At 27.9% G+C, this 16,966-nt stretch overlaps 1 protein-coding gene across 2 annotated transcripts in view; it reads right to left on the reverse strand.

The window, feature by feature from the left end:
* LOC107443720 (phosphatidylinositol 3,4,5-trisphosphate 3-phosphatase TPTE2) overlaps positions 1-10,743 on the reverse strand; it is a 30,296-nt gene extending 19,553 nt beyond the window's left edge. The window contains exons 1-5 of one of the 2 annotated variants that reach the window (XM_016057676.4): positions 10,523-10,743; positions 8,132-8,379; positions 6,459-6,506; positions 6,209-6,370; positions 1,881-1,994 (exon numbers count right to left, since the gene is read on the reverse strand). In XM_016057676.4, the coding sequence (XP_015913162.1) occupies positions 1,881-1,994; positions 6,209-6,370; positions 6,459-6,506; positions 8,132-8,376 (569 nt within the window). In that variant the 5' untranslated portion in view covers positions 8,377-8,379; positions 10,523-10,743. The other variant, XM_016057684.4, reaches the window with a different exon arrangement.
* Between the last annotated feature and the right edge of the window lie 6,223 nt (positions 10,744-16,966).

Raw genomic sequence — 16,966 nt, forward strand, 5'->3', positions numbered from 1 at the left:
AGTTTTGGTTTTGAAAGAACCTAAAACCTTTATTGAATGGTTTGGAAATGCTTTTAAAATCCTGATGTTCTCTCTGCTGCAAAATGAAAATAAACAAAAAGCACGAGAATCGAAATTTAGTGCGTATAGACAACTAAATCCCCAATTTCAAAAATTGGACACCAAGACAGCCATTCATAAACAATTCAGTTAATTAAAATTATTATAATTATCAGTAATGAACTTAAAATTTTGCCCGACCAAGTTAAAACCTCAACCAACTATCCCCAAAATAGATCCAGATCTTATAAGGAAAATGGCAAAGTTAATAAAAATAAAAATCAAACAAGTCCTTCAGCACAAGTTTCTCAGGAGTTGCCTCCTAGGTCATGTAAATATTGTGATAAGCTAGGGATTACCCATGCTTATCAATGAGGTCAAAATAGCAAAAATAACTTGGGAAGCCCGTGTTGTTTAATGTTGAGAATCAATCCCAGGGCATAGACAAAAAAGTGACCAACTACAAAATTTATAACTAATAGTATCTGGACACATTCAAGTTAAAAATAACTTTCAAAGAAACGAACACCTGATTATGACAAATACTATCTTTTTAAATATAGACACATATAATTCCAACTAAAAGCTTAAAAAAATTTGAAGTCTAAAAAGAAAAAATACAGTTCATAAAGATAAACTAAACTAAGCGTAATTTAAATTTGTTAAAACATAACCAAACTGGCACCTTAAATTGAAATACACATTTAAGTACAGAATGTTAAACACACTTTGAGGAAGGGGAAGCAACATAAAATGCTTCAACAAACCTAGTAATTCTTCATTTAAATTTTATCTTAATTCCTTATTTATAATTAAACCCATCCACATAATTAGTAATTCACATCCTTTTCTAAGAATAAATAAAAGAAAGCAGGACTAACAATTTTACAATTAACAGTTTTTCCCTTAACCATGTTATAGAGTTTGAGAAATCCAGCAACCTATTTCATGAAAGAATTACAACTAATAATGTTTCTCTTTTTGCATATGACTTGAAAAATGATAGTAAACATTTGTATAACTTTTCCCTAAGACTAATAGTGAAACACAGTAATTTTAGTGTGAAGTTAATAGTTTCTCCATTACAAAATTAAAAAAAAATTCATTTTTGAGTAGCTTTGTCTGATTTTGTGCCCCTCCCGTGACTGCCACCTCAAGATTATATATGTATTTTTAAAAAAATTCTAAATGCTTGCAAAATAGTATTGCTTAGTTCAAATGGTGTAAAAGTAATAAAAACTAAAAGTAGCAAAAACAAAAGTAGTAAGAACCAAAGAAAATACAAAGAGTAAAAGTAAGGGTCATAGTTATTTAAATAATCTTCCTTTTTTTTCTTTTTCTTTTTTTTGCTACTTCATTTGGTCTAATAATAATTAAAAGTTTAAAACTTTTTTATACCTAAAATGATTAAAGTGGTAAAAAAAAAGGTTTTTATTTTATAAAGAAAAAAAGCACCTTGTTAAAATACATATGGGTCCTTGTTTGTCCTAGTCAACATTTTTTTTAATGTTAATAAGATAAAATTTAAGTCAAAATGAATCACATATACAAGTTTACATACCAGTTCAATAATTTTAATAACATAATTTATGACTTTTTATTTAAAATTTACTTATAATTCGATCAAACCACATGCAACAAAATGTTAGTGAGCAAAAAGACATAATAAGAAAAAACATTTAAAAATCTGCTCTTAAATTTCTGAGACAGTCATGCTAAAAATTCACAATTCCTGCAGAGTTAGAATAAGGAAAAATACGATAATATACTAACATTTAAAACTTTTTTTTTCTCCAAAATAATGAATTAACATTTAGAAAATGAAGCAATTCAAAACTTACTTTGCATAACCAAATCCCAGGTCAACTGATGTATAAATCACAGTTACAACAAATGAAATGACTACTACAACAAGATCAACAACATTATACCAGTCATTAAAAAATCCTTTTGCCCTAAAGAGAATAAATAATGTTATTAAAAATTCGGAACTTTCTCAAAATTTATTCCTTAAAGAACAATTTCCTAGAATTCATAGTATTGTAAGGCAAATCTATAAAAAAACATGCAATCCACATTTTAAAAAAAAATTATGACACAATCTTAAATTTTTATTACTTAGATTTTAATTAGAAATAAAGCAAAAGTTGCTTGTGAGTTTGATTAATTATGCAAATAAAGAAAACCTACCTTATTACAAACATATATTAAAAACACTGTAATGCAAGGAACTTTTGGAAAAACAGGTAGAAATGAAAAAGGAAAGAAGCTAGGTAATGTAAAATTTGGGTGAAACACATTTACTTCAATGAAAACTAGGTTTATTACATTTAATTTTCTGAATAAATACAAAATCTGTACTAAACTAAATGCACATAATAGCAATTGTAATATAGCACTATTTAGACTAAAAGGCAATAAAAAATATTTATACTAAAATACTATGAAAAGCTTACTTTCATGGCTCAAATAATTAGAATGCAGTTTTTTAAAAGTATAAAATTATTTACATGTACAATTTCCATGTTTTGAAGTACATAACAGCACATAAACTCATTTTAAACTGTATCTAAAAATAAATCTTTTGAGTTACTTTGATAAAGTCAAAAACTTACCTCAAAATAAAAAAGTAGAACAGAAGACATGTCAAGTGTAAATTAGATATTGTTGTAGATAAAGGGGTAAAATTATTTTCAGATATTTATCACAAAGCTAAGAAACAGCTACCACAAAAAACAGATTCAATGTTCCTAATAATAAAATTTTACACTCAAATGGTCACTTCAGAGTTTTATGTATGGAGTAAGTCTTTAATATGAATAGGAAAATGAGATTAACCCATAATATATTTATTACTAATGCTATTTTTGTCAGGCCAATAGCCAATGTAGTCTAGGGACAAAATTAGATCCAACTGTAATGAACTTTTACAAGAGAACATAAAGAATTGTTACTCAATTAAATTATTTTTAGCTGCAATGAAATTTGACCTAAATATTAGCTAAAATGAAAATACAGGTGTCCAAAATGAAAGATCTCAAGTAGCAAACATCAGAGCAAAAAGTAGAAATGTATCAAAAACTTTAAAAACATACATTCAATGATGCCAAACTTGACCCCCAATCTCACTCCTTAGGGATGGGATGGAAATAGCTGAAAAATCTTAAACAGGAACCATTACAGATTAAGATTTTCCAAAAAAAGTATCTGCATTTGAAATGCTAATGTTACAGTTTGATTCATACAGTTATTGCAAAATGAAGATGGCATAAAAACTGCTGATAAGAGAGCTTTTAAAAATATATGTCAGATGGAAAATAAATAAATAAAAATGGATTTGTTTGATGTTTTGATCCATATAGTTTTTAAACTATAAATATAACCAAGAATTTAAGTCAAAATATGATACATAGTAAAATATCTGATTTAAAAAAAAAATAATAAGTGTAAATACACTAAAATTCAAAGTTTACAGGTTTGAATAAAAAAAATACTAAAATTCCTAATGCTCTAACAAGAAAAACTAAGGCTGCACAATAATTATAAGAGTAAGTCTTAGTATCATTTTAATTTAAATGGATTAAAAGTTAAATAGGAAAAACTAGAATAAACATGCTAAGTTACTCAAATAAAATACATACTGTGAAAATTCCTTTACAAGGTAAGCTAGAAAAAGAAAATGATTCATAAGTTTTTAACTAGTAACTATTTTGTAAACAATTTTTCATTCAATGTTGTTTAGGTAGCATATCAGCAAGTCTAATGTCAATTTCCTTCCAAATATTTTACTATGGCTAAGAACCTTTAACTTTAGAAATTTGTAATTTAAATTAAACAATCGCACAGCAAAAGTAAACTTAAAACATACAATTAAATTAAACAAACCAAATAAATTACAAAAATATTATAAAAAGAAAAAAAATCACATATAGCTTCTAAGTTTTTCTTTTTGGTCAATTATGAACATTCTAACTAAATCTATCACAAAAAGCTACACAAGTTTCAATATGAATATAGTACTCACTGATTTCTAAGCTTAATTTTGTATTTATTGTTAGCATAGCAGTGACATTTGAAATTACATTCATGAAATTAAAGTCACAAAATTTGTCTTCATTACTTGTGAAAAGTAATATCTTAAAACATTCTTTCTTTCAGGGGCAACATAAGCTAGAATGTTTGGGCAATCTAATTGAAACAATCATGAAAATTTCTTTTCTAAAACAGTGTACATTTCTACATTTCTATGCTTAAACAGTACTACATTTCTATGCTTGCATATTTCCTTAATGACATTTCAAAAACTGTAGGTCCAGCATAAAATTAAATTAGTCATTAGTTGACGGATGTTTTTCTTCAAAGTAATGAGAATTTTTAAAATATATTGTTGAATAAAGCATTGTGTTTCTTAAAGAATTCATTTGGTTTTAGCAATTTCAAATTGAGGCCATTGTCAGAAAAAGGTTGATCTATGATTCTTGAGGGTATTTTAACAGTTATTACACAGCAATGATGAACAATACAGGAAGAAAATTAGTCTTGTGACCCTTGAAATTAGTTTTTTTTCTCACAATTAACTATTATGGACATAAACTGTTTTTCCTCCTGGATAGTCACTTGCAAAATAACTAAAAAAAAAATCAAGTAACATTTAAATATAGAAGAACCCCAATTTCATGCTATCTGTCGGACTAACATTAAAAAACGTGTAAAGCAGGTAAACTGAAAATAGGAGTAAGAAAAACACTAAGAAATACACTACCGGTCAAAGAATAGGTAAGAAAGGTAAGAAATACACTCCGGTGCAAAGGTAAGAAATACACTACCGGTCAAAAGTTTGCGAAAAGTTTGAAATCTACAAAGAAAAGGTCTAAATTCAAATGTTCACAGAACTGCGAAAAATCATTCAAATTGCATGAAAATTTGATATGTTCTAAAGNAGTCTTGTGACCCTTGAAATTAGTTTTTTTTCTCACAATTAACTATTATGGACATAAACTGTTTTTCCTCCTGGATAGTCACTTGCAAAATAACTAAAAAAAAAATCAAGTAACATTTAAATATAGAAGAACCCCAATTTCATGCTATCTGTCGGACTAACATTAAAAAACGTGTGAAGCAGGTAAACTTAAAATAGGAGTAAGAAAAACATTAAATATATTTTTCAAAAATTTACACTTACAAAAAATAAAAACTAGAAAACCTTTGTAATCTTTAAATTTCTTATTTTTAAATGCAATTTCCACAATATCTTTCTCAATACTTACAATTGTTTGCAAATTTGCTTAATGGTTTACACTCTCAACTGTTTAAGTCTTTATATTTATAAACTCTTGATCAGTTATGAGTAAATTCTTCAAAAATTTTTTGCTCAATTTTCATTGTAAATTGTAAAATCCTTAAATAATTCGATCCTTAAAAATCATTAGCTATTTTATTCCTCCGAAGGGCTAATGTTCTTATTGGATACAGAGAAGCCCTGAGAACTTTTATTAAACCCATTTGTAATTAAACAATCACAAATGGGTATTTGTACAAATGTCAATTTGTAATTAAACAATCACAAATTTTAGTACACACTGTTCAATGCTGTAGAAATCAAATTCAGAGATTCCAGAACATTTATTCTTGGATTAGAAGCGTCTTGCAGGTTATGGAATAAAAAATGAAAAAAAATAAGTAAATGTTTACCCAACCAGTTTTTTAGATAATTCCAAGATTCAAAGTTGAAACGAAAAATTCCGCTAGCAAATTTCAAAATTTGAACTCCCATATTTTCTTTAACCATCCTTCCCATACTTTACCCATCCCACTACACTTGTAAAATTAGAGATAATTAAAATTTTTACGAGAATTTTTATGGACCAATGGAAATAAATGTAGGAAGCGGCATAATCTACGAAATGGACAACATAAAACCACGGTGCCACAGTATCACAAGATATTTGTACTTTCATTCATTCCTTAAACATAATTACATCACTAAAATCATGCAAAGATAATACGTCATCATTTACTTAATACGGTAAGATATTACAAATAGAAAATTAATAAAGTAGATTATGTACAACAGATTTCTTAGCAATCATTTTAGCTTATGACACACCAAAAAAAAAAGTTTTATTATTTTAAATTGATAAATTAAGATAGTAAAAAGAAACAAGTTTACCCTTTAGCAGAAATTCGAATAAAAACTTCAAACAGGAAATAAGCAACAAAACATATAGCAACTATTTCAAAAGCCTCGTCTTGTTCATGAGTTTTATTTGTCATGGCTAATGCGGTAATCAAAATACTGATATCTGCAATGATCAATATCATACTGAACACCCTAAAATATCAAATGTTAAAACATTTAAAAGATAGCAACAAAAAAAATCAAAACAGTTTGATAATTAATAAAAATCAAAATTAATTACCTGAATATTAGATGCTCAACTATCCTTTTTAATTGAAATTGCATAAACCTATAATAAAACAATAGATTAAAAAGTCATGTTAAATAATAAGTGGAAATCACAACATAAGAAAAATTAAAACATTTATAACAGATGTAATAGAGCCAATTTTGCTGTCTTTGGTGAAGGGAGCATACAAGATTACTAAAACTAGAATCAATGTTATCTGAAGCTAAATATTCAATTTTACATTCAAAACTTTAAAATTATCCATTTTTTTATATTTGATCTGGTGTTACACTTTTAAAGATTTTTTAACTAGTGTTATAAAATTAATTTTTTATACTTTAAAAGTCAATTTTAATCTAACTAAATTATTAATTTAATCATTCATTAACAATTGAATCAAGTTACGTTAATCAAATTAGTCAGCATAGTGAAAAAATAGTTTTTTCTGTTTTAAAGCATTGCATTGTGAAATTTAATTTCTAAAATTAATATTTGCCCATGATAATTTCAAATTAACAATTAAAGTAATTTTAACCATGCTTTCAACTACCATGTGTATGTTTGCAACGACTTGCCACACACCTATGCAATCCTATATTTTACAAGGTCTACTAACCATATAATCAGAGTGGTCATTCCACAATTTTGACATACAGACAGAAGAACAATACAGAATACAGAAGACAATACAGAAGAAAAGGATAAGGAATATTATACAATAAGGAATGTTATAAGAAGATATTAGGTATTCAAAACAAATGGTTTATTTTATACTTTTAAATAAAACTCTAGCCTTACAGTAAAAACTAGCATATGCATGTGTAAATTTAATTAAAATGTTGATTATATTAAAGTGATGTTGGGCATGAATTAAATATAATGAAAACAACAAGTTATAGTTTAAATCAAAATGCATTAACAAAACAAAAGAAATCTTGATTGACAAGTAATGACAGTTAAACAGAACACAATCTTGCATCTTAAACATTCTCAAAACATACTTAATATTGGTTAGTCGCACAATATTGGTAAATTACAATGGTCTCAGGACCTCAAGAAAGAAAACAACTACATCAGTCCTCTTGCTCTACTTCGAAACAAACAACGGGAAACCAGAACACCCTCAGGATCATTGCTTATCGGTACTAAAACCTGTGATTTTTTGTTCCAAGTAACGTAATTTTAATGTTAGCATTCCACAGTATTCAGTTCATGAATATCTTGTTGACGATGTTGGTCAACATCCTACAATGTTTGTAAATGCTAGGGGATATCGATCGACATTCTGCATCAGTTTTGCAATATTGTGCAGTATAAGAAAAGGTAATGTTTTTACGTAGCTGCTTAGGAACATTGTTCAACAAATTATGATTTTTGAGAAATTGATTGATATTGTGTGCTACTTAGAGAGTAAAACATGAAAATAAGATATTAAATATCCAGATTTTTTTTAATCATTTTAACAAATAAAAACAATATATTTTATCATGCTATGCTAAAAGTAAAACAATTTACATTTGCCAGGCTATAAGGTAATGTGAAGCCAAACTGATATTATGTATAACCTTACTGCAGACAACAAGAGGAAAAATTATTTAATAAAAAATTTAAGTTTAAAGAGTACATGTGATTAAAATTCAAACAAAATATATTTATCATAAAATAGAATGTTCCCTAACTCTTACCCAACTTCTGTACCAACTTCTTCCATTTCTGCTGGGTCTTGAATAGTAACAACATGAGAGCCACCATTATCGACAGAATTTTCAACAAAGAGAGATTGTCCCACCAATTTAGATTTCGAGATATGTATAGCCACACTACTGTTTTCCATAGTTTTGCCCACATTAACATCAATTACTTCTGAATCTGGTTTGAAATTGTGGGATTCTGTTTCTTGCTCATTTTCAAAAACTTCATATTTATTCATTTTCTGCAACAATAGAATAAATAAATAGTATAATGCCTATTTAAAGCAACAAAAAAAAAGTTCATTTTAAAATAATTAAATTCCATTACATAAGATCCATTAAATATTCATACATTCAAGGAACATTAGCCAACAGTGTACCACCACTGGTTTTTAGATGTAATTCCCCTTCATCAATTATGTGCCCCTTTATTGACTAAAATAAATCTTATTTCAACAAGAACACAATAAACGTTAAAAGTTTCATGCCGAATGTGCATATTAAATATAATGGCTGAACATCTGAGAATGAACTGTCAGCCATATGCAAGGACATTGCTTTAAACATTGCCTTTAATCACATTATCACACCCCTCTTTTTAGGACATCTAATCATATATATGAGTATAAAATATTCTATCGAAGATAGTTTAAGTTACAAGGAAAGCTACACTTTTAAAAAAAATTGCCTATAGCGAAAAAGAAACGGATCATTATTTAGTTCAAAAACTAAATGCTTCAAATTTTCTGATAATAAATAAATCTTTAAAAAATTTTAAATAAAACTGAATTTTTTTCTTTTTATTTATAAAAATTCTTAATATTTACCACTGGCTATTGAAATGGGCTATAGCAGAACTCTCTACTTATTTCAACATTTTGCATGCTTTCTCCATTAGCGTGCGGAGAGTCAAAGGAGAAGGAAGTACATCAATTTCTCTCTTGATTTTCAAATAGATAAAAAAACTTCTTAAGTTAGGAAACTATATGCTACGGAAAACTACATTGAACACAGTTCTAAAAAAAAGCATCATGGAAATTTCAAAAAAATATTTGTGACAATTAAATGCGAAAAATATAAGAAAAAAAGGAAAATATCGTAGTACATTCATATACAACTGAGATGAAGAGGAGAGTCAAGACATTGGAACCAGTCGTCTTCTCCCCAGATGGTGCATTCGAGCATTGCAATCGCAAATCGAAAGTAGCTGAAATAAGCATGACACACTCTACAAAGACAACATTTCATTTAGAATAAAATATGACTAACATTTTGAAACAAACTTAGGGATTTTTTTTTTCAATTTTCTTTAGTTTCAAGAATTTGTTTTCTTTTGCCTAAAGGTACTTGAACACTTTCTTAGATAGAATGTTATATGAAGTCTCAAAAATACCCAAGATGGGAAAATATTCTCTTAAAAATTGGAAAAATTGTAATTGAAAAGATGTAAGATGTTTTGAAAAATGCAGATGAAGACTTCATTTTTTAAAAGAGAAGTTGGACATTTAAATATATGAGTTTGAAGTCACTATTTACATGAGAAGTGGTCATTTTTAAAATGAAAACATTTTCAACAACTTTTTAAGACTTACTCAAAAACTTATTCTTATTATGTTAAAATTAAAACAATATGTATGAAATTAATGTGATTATAATACAACACAAGAATATCTTGTTTAAATTGATTTATGAAGCAATACATTTAATAGCTATATAAGTCACTCATAAAATTTAAAGTCTTGTGTTTGGATTTCACAATAACTGTTATTTTACTTATCATTAAGTCATGCAATGAACTTAAATTAAATAAGGAAATCTCACTCTGAAAAAACGATGTAGTTCTGTATCTGTCGCGACAACAACAAAAATCGTGAAACCACTAAATAGATCTTAAATTTGCATTATTTTCTTTAAAAAAACAACTTGTTTAGGCTTGCCCTGGAGTGTCTTTATTTTTTTCAGTGAGCAGCTGCCAAAACTTTGTGATTATTCTTCCGCAAACCACGAAATGGTCATTTTCCTGAAAATGTTATACTTAATGCACTTTCTAAAACAACTCAAAAATTTAGCTCCAAGCTAAACAAACAAATTTATACCAGATAAAATATTTTTAGTCAGTCGCTAGCGTCAAACTAAAACAATTTTAATCAAATGCTTCAGTAAACAAATGTAACAATTTTGACAAAATAAATAGAAAGATACTACAAACATAAAATTAAAATACATTACTTATTTTATTGCCATGATGGAAATTTTCCCAACTTAAGAAAGAAATCGTAAGCAAGCAGCATATTGATAACATAGACCACAAAACCAAAACAAGTTTCTTTTTTACAAAACTTGTAATTGTTATTAACTTTATTTAAAAGAAAAGTAATATATTACCTGCACCGAGGATCGTTGACCCTATATAAGGAAATTTAGTAAACAGTTAGATGCAACCAACGGAACAAATCGGAAGTTTACGCCTCCTTGAAGCGAAAAATTCATTCACTTGAAGTATTGACATCCATAACGAAAGTAAAATTTCGTGCGTGTTCTGAATTTTTACGGTTACAGAGAATAGATGTGTAAACAACAACAATCTCGAGCTCTAGACCTGCTTTACTTCTGGTTAGAAAGTATACAGCTGCTTACTACACCTAATGGATGGTGTTTTCTACACTAGGGAACGCTGCAAGCTCCATTCCGTCTATACTTCCGGGTTACTGTTACCGGTGTGTTTTGAAGCCATTTGGCTCACAACGTTATCATTGTGTTGTGAGATTCTTGCAAACGTGGTATTTTGCTAGACTTAGAAAGACCTAGCTTTTTTTGGCAATTCCGATTTGGCCTCTATTTACTTGCAACTTATACCCTTATACGCGGATTTACTTGAAGTCTTAATGCACTTGACGCGATAACAACGAAGGAAAAGAGGCTAAATTCTATTTCTTTTATTTAATAAAAGCGAGCTTTAATTTTCTTTAAGAATGTAATTATTCGGATATCAAACGACAAAAAAAAAATATCTAAAAACCAGTGCCATTCATATTTGGTACGGCTTGGTAATTTTGAAATAATTTTTTAGAATGGCAGTCAACCAATAGACTTCAATTCGCGATCGCAACACTCGAATACGCCATCTGGGGAGAGACCGGTTTCATGCCTTTAGCCCTTCTCCCTTCCCTCTCCTCCTCTTTTCAGTTGTATAGGAATGAACTACGATAATTTCCCTTTTCTTAATATTTTTCCCTTTTATTTAATAAAAATATTTTTTAAAATTTCTATGATACTTTTCTTTAGAACTATGTTTAATGTAGTTTTCAGTTCCATATAGTTTTTTAAGTTAAAAGATTTTAATCTATGTGAAAATCAAGAGAGAAACTAACGTACTTCCTTCCTCTATTCCACACGCTATGGGGGAAAGCATGTGAAGTGTTGCCATAGGAAAAGAGTTCTGCTCTACGCCACCTGCAGCCCATTTCGATCGCCAATGTTAAAAGTAGAAGCTACCCTTACGAAAATGTAAAGTAATTTTGAGGTATCTTTGAAGTACTTTCGAGGTGTTGAAGCTGTTTTGAGGAATATTTGAGGTTTGTAAGGAAACAACATAAATATTATACCTCAAAAAAGTTGTAAGTGAGGTGTGCGATATTGTTTTACATACACTTCAGCTAATTTTGAGGATGTTTAAAATTCACTTCAAATCAACCAGGCTGATGAGGTGATTTTCTAGGTATACGGGGTATTTTTTTTACACTTGTAGCAAAAAAGGTATTTATGAGGTATAAGAAAATTTACCTCATGTTAACTAAAGAGCGTGAGGTATTTATTGAGGTGTATGAAGTCATTTTAGTTATACCTAACCTCGTTTTGAGGTTTTTTTAAAGTTAGCTTCATACAAACTAGCGCTATGAGGTGATTTTTAAGGTATACTGGTTGTTTTTCTGTCTATTTTGCGCAGTTGTAGTTGACTAATAAGTAGTAGTAGTTGACTACACTGTTAAAACGTATTGTCAAACTATAAACAAAGGCAGGTGCATAGCGGGCAGTTGCCCAGGGCCCCACATTAGAGGGGATCCCCCAAATTGAATTGAAAGCTTATTTTAGGTTTCCTTGATTAATGAACTTTTTTTAAGCAAAATATAAATACAGTGTAAAGTCCGTCAGCTTTATGTTAGCTTCTTCATTATTCTATCGTATGAACACAAAAATCTATGTTTCGTAAATCCATGGCCTTTTAGCACGGAATCCATCTAAATTTTTGTCTCTGCGATGGACAAATTTGGACAATCAAAAACCTGTATTTTTACATATAAGCAAAATGTGATATGTTAACAAAAATACAGGCTTCTGATTGGCTTAAGAGAGCCATCGTAATTGCGAAAATTTAACCGAATTCCACCCTAATGTCAGCAAGGATGTGAATTTTTCGCAGGCTAAATGACGAAGTTAACAATCGGAAAACTGCATTCGGCATGATGGACATAGAATTGTCAGAAAATCAATAAAATGGACAGAACGATATTTGGTCTAACCATTAAAGAGGGGCGGGGGGGGACATTATAGCTATTTTAGGATCTTGTCAATGTTCTTGTTATATATGTATAATGAGATGAAAAATTTAAATACCCGCAGAAAGTTCAATTCTTCATTACTGAAGTAGTAAAATAGAAAGGGGTCCCGAACGAAATCTTTTCCCAGGGCCCCAATTAAGCTAAGTCGGGCCCTGACTCTAAGTAATAAGTATTGTATTTAGTTTAGAATAGGCTACTAAAACAATGTCTACTTGGTTATTCACATCTGACAGAATTTCTCTGCAACAATGAGAAAGATAAAAAATAATTTTCAGTAAACAAGTTTGCTGAAACGTATGTAAAAATAACTATTAATTAATCGCTACTTTTCAATTAAAACCAATACATTTTAGAATGTTTGAGATTTTATTCATAAGACGAACACTATTGTTACTTTATTAAAATTTCTTGTTTAAAATATTGTAAAATAATGAGATAAACATCTTTATTTTTATTTTTGGAATATAGCATGTTTTTGATATATTTGCATGTTTTTGATGCATCATTATTTATATTAATTTATAAATTACAGCAAATGAATAAAAAATAAACAGCAATATGGTCCATTCAAAGTGTGTTTAAGTTGAATGAAGAGCAGTGCAGAAATGGCGTTAAAATTGAACATCTGTGCATACCTGTGTGATTCATCCCAACCCAACTGTATGCTTGTGTCATATACACATTATTAGCTGTTACTGATCATTTTATAAAATATTTCAAAAAAGCATTTAAAGATTGCCCGGTTTATCGCACGGAAATATAGTTGCAAGTAAGCAAAAACTAGCAATTGTAGGAATAAAACTATATGAAATGGCTGTTAAGTTCTCTTGTTGGTTGTTGTGAGACATTGAGGAAGTTTGGGGAGAGACGCGTACTTGTGTGATTAATCCCTGCTATGAGTGTTCGTGTGGTATGCGCATTGTTAACGTTTGCTGACCATTTTTTCTTTCAATAAAGCAAATACTCCTAAGTTTATTCTTCTGAAATATAGTTGCGACTAAACAAAAATTGCAATTAAAGGGAAAAAAAACTTTGAACTTCATGAAATGACTGTAAAGTCTTGGATTATTTTTTTATTTAAAAATAATAATAACTAGATAGCACGTAGTCTAACTGTTGCTTTTTGGAATAAAAAACAGAAATTATTTTACTTAATTACAAATATGTGTTGTTAACTTGCATTTTTCCAAAGGATTATTGATATGTTTTTATTTAACAATGACCGTAAGAATATATTGCTTTTATAATTGCGTGAAGTTAACATTTATATTGTGCTTTGTTTTTAAATAATTAAGTTGTGAAATAATGTTTGTGATGATTTTTTTTATTTTCATTTTCATTTATTTATTTATTTATTTTTATTCTTAACATTATTTTTATTCTTAACATCTTATTTATTCTTATTCCGCAACTTCGTAATAAATCTTTAAAAGATAATGTAAAAAATTTTTATTTTTTCACCTCATTCTCGTATGCAATTATATGTTTCTGCAAATTCAATTTAGATAAAACATATTAACTGACAGTTTTGAAATTAAAATGTTATGTAAATTTTTTGCTAAGATTGTTGGTTTAGAGCATAACACGTTTAAATAATTATCGAATTGATGAAAATTTCAGATGTGCCCATATAAAATTGTTTTTACATTATAAGAAATTTTCGGCAATTTTCATAATATTAGAAGCTTTCCTGGTTTCACTCCATGGAAAATTTTCTTTTGGATTTTGTTTCAGGTGTTTTGTTAATTAAAATTTCCGATACTAAAAGAATAAAGTTATGTAAGTTTCTCTCCATTTAATTTCAGGGGGAAAAAAGTGAAAGAAAATATTTGTATATTTGTTGAAGTAGGTAATTCGAATACTTTAAAATTATGTTCTCTATTGTGTCAATTATTACAAAGAATGACAACTTAAAATTTGAACAATTTTATTTTAGGATTTTAAGGGAAAAAATTTTAAAGTTAAAATGTCTACACAATTCAAATGTAATTATAACTTTATAATTATGTAGTGTGGATTTTATTACATAATTTCAGAATATAAATAATGAATGATAATTGTGAAATTACAAATTGCTAAAGTTGCGACTTTTATCGATTGCAACGCCATCTCGAGAGAACACCTGTTCCATGTCTTGACCCACCTCTTCTTAGTTGTATAGTAATGTGCAATGATATTTCCTCCTTTCTTAATATTTTTCGTAATAAATAGTCAAAAACACTTATTTTTTAAAATTTCCATGACGCTTTCTTTTAGTACTTTTTTTTGATATCGTTCAGCGTTCACAATGTCAATCAATATCTATTCGGTATCTAATAATATCCCTGTGCTACTTAGGATTTAATTAAACTATGGATTTTGAATTAAAAATGAATACAAGAAATTACACTTTAAGAAATTTTTGTTGCTATGATAAATCTGGGGAAAACGGGTCTAAGAAAACAATTTAGACAATCAAAATACTTTACTTTAAACTTAATATTTTATTCATTTTTAATTAGGATAAAAGGTTTAAGAAAATTACCTAAATAGTTTGCAATATCAGATGTGTAATGAACCTTTATAAAAGCTATATTTTTATTACAATGAGTCGCAAAAATGCTTTTATCGGTAAATTAAACATTTTCGACACGTAATTAGAAAAAAAAATGCATTAATTTTGAATTTAAAATACATTTAAGAAATTCTTCACAAAGAAGTTGATATTGTTACACAAATAATAAACAAAGATAGATCTGAGGAAATGGATTTAAGGAAGCAATTTATAAACTTAGAATACATAAATTCGATCTTTATATTTTATTAATTGTTTAAATCGGAAAGAGATTTTAAGAAAATAACCTCAATAGTTTGCAATTTCAGATGTAATGAAATTTTATAAAATATATTTTCATTACAGTGTAATGCAAAAATTGCTTATTGCTTTTATTGCTAAATTAAACATTTTAGATCCGTAATTAGGAAAAAAATGTTAATTTTGAATTCGAAAAATACTTATAAAAATTATTTACATAAGTTATATTGTTATTCAAATAAACTGAAATAGATCTGAGGAAATGGGTCTAAGGGAGCAATTTATACATTTAAAATACTTAACGTATATCTTTATATTTTCTTCGTTTTAAATTAGGATGAAAATGCTAAAAAAAATTGTCTCACTTATTTGCTTTTTCATATGTAATGAATTTTATTAAAGCTTTTATCGCTAAATAAAACATTTTAGACATTTAATCAGAAAAAAAAAGATAGTTTTGAAATTGAAATACACATAAAAAATTATTCACAAAGCAATCAATATTTTAATACAAATAATAAATTGAGATAGAGCTGAAAAAATGGACCTAAGGTAGCAGTTTGAAGATAACATTTAAAGTGCTTTACTTTAAGGAGAGCCGGAAGGGCAATAATGCTAAAACTGCACCTTTTAAAATGTACCCTTTTCTCAGCATTTGAACAAGATTCTTCATGATCAGTTTTTTTTTTCTTTTCAGAATATTTACATTTACATGTTAATTTTGTGATAACTTTTAATACAGATCTTTGGCAGAATTTTTATAAAAACTTATGAACTGAGAACTTTTAATTTTTAGAAAAGTTTCATCACTTTTGAGTAAAAATCTGTCGTAACTCAAAAAGTATTCCTCTAAATGCTAAAACATTATCACATCATACAACTGATATAATCTGAAATGTTCCCAAAAAATTTCAAAGCGATATCATTAGTAGTTTTTTAGAAATAAAGGTCAGTCTTACCATTATTGATGTATGGCCTACCGACTATTCTTAACCATATTATTTTATTCATTTTCAATTAGGATGTAGATTTTAATGAGACTACTTCAATAGTTTTTCAATTTCAAAAATGATAAAAGTTCACAAAAACAAGTTTTATTTCATTATTATCCGGTCCATTTTACTTTAACATTGTTATTTTATTCATTTTCAATTAGGATGAAGAGTTTACTGAAACTACTGCGATAGTTCGCAACATCGAAAATGATAATAGTGTAAAAAACAAGTTTTTATAATTATACGACTCAAAAAGTGCCAATTTTTATAGCAGTATTAAATTAGTTATTATATAAAATTAGAATAAATTTTTTTTAGAGGAAATTGAAATAAATATAAGAAATTCTTCACAGAAAAATCGACTTTTTTACACAAATAATAATTAATTAAGGAATAATTAAGGGAATGGGTCTCAAAAAGCAAATTATACATTTAAAATAATTTATCCTTAGAAGGCAACGGATAACTATTTTGATAATAC

Source organism: Parasteatoda tepidariorum, chromosome X2 (genome assembly GCF_043381705.1).
Source record: "Parasteatoda tepidariorum isolate YZ-2023 chromosome X2, CAS_Ptep_4.0, whole genome shotgun sequence".
Classification (NCBI taxonomy): domain Eukaryota; kingdom Metazoa; phylum Arthropoda; class Arachnida; order Araneae; family Theridiidae; genus Parasteatoda; species Parasteatoda tepidariorum.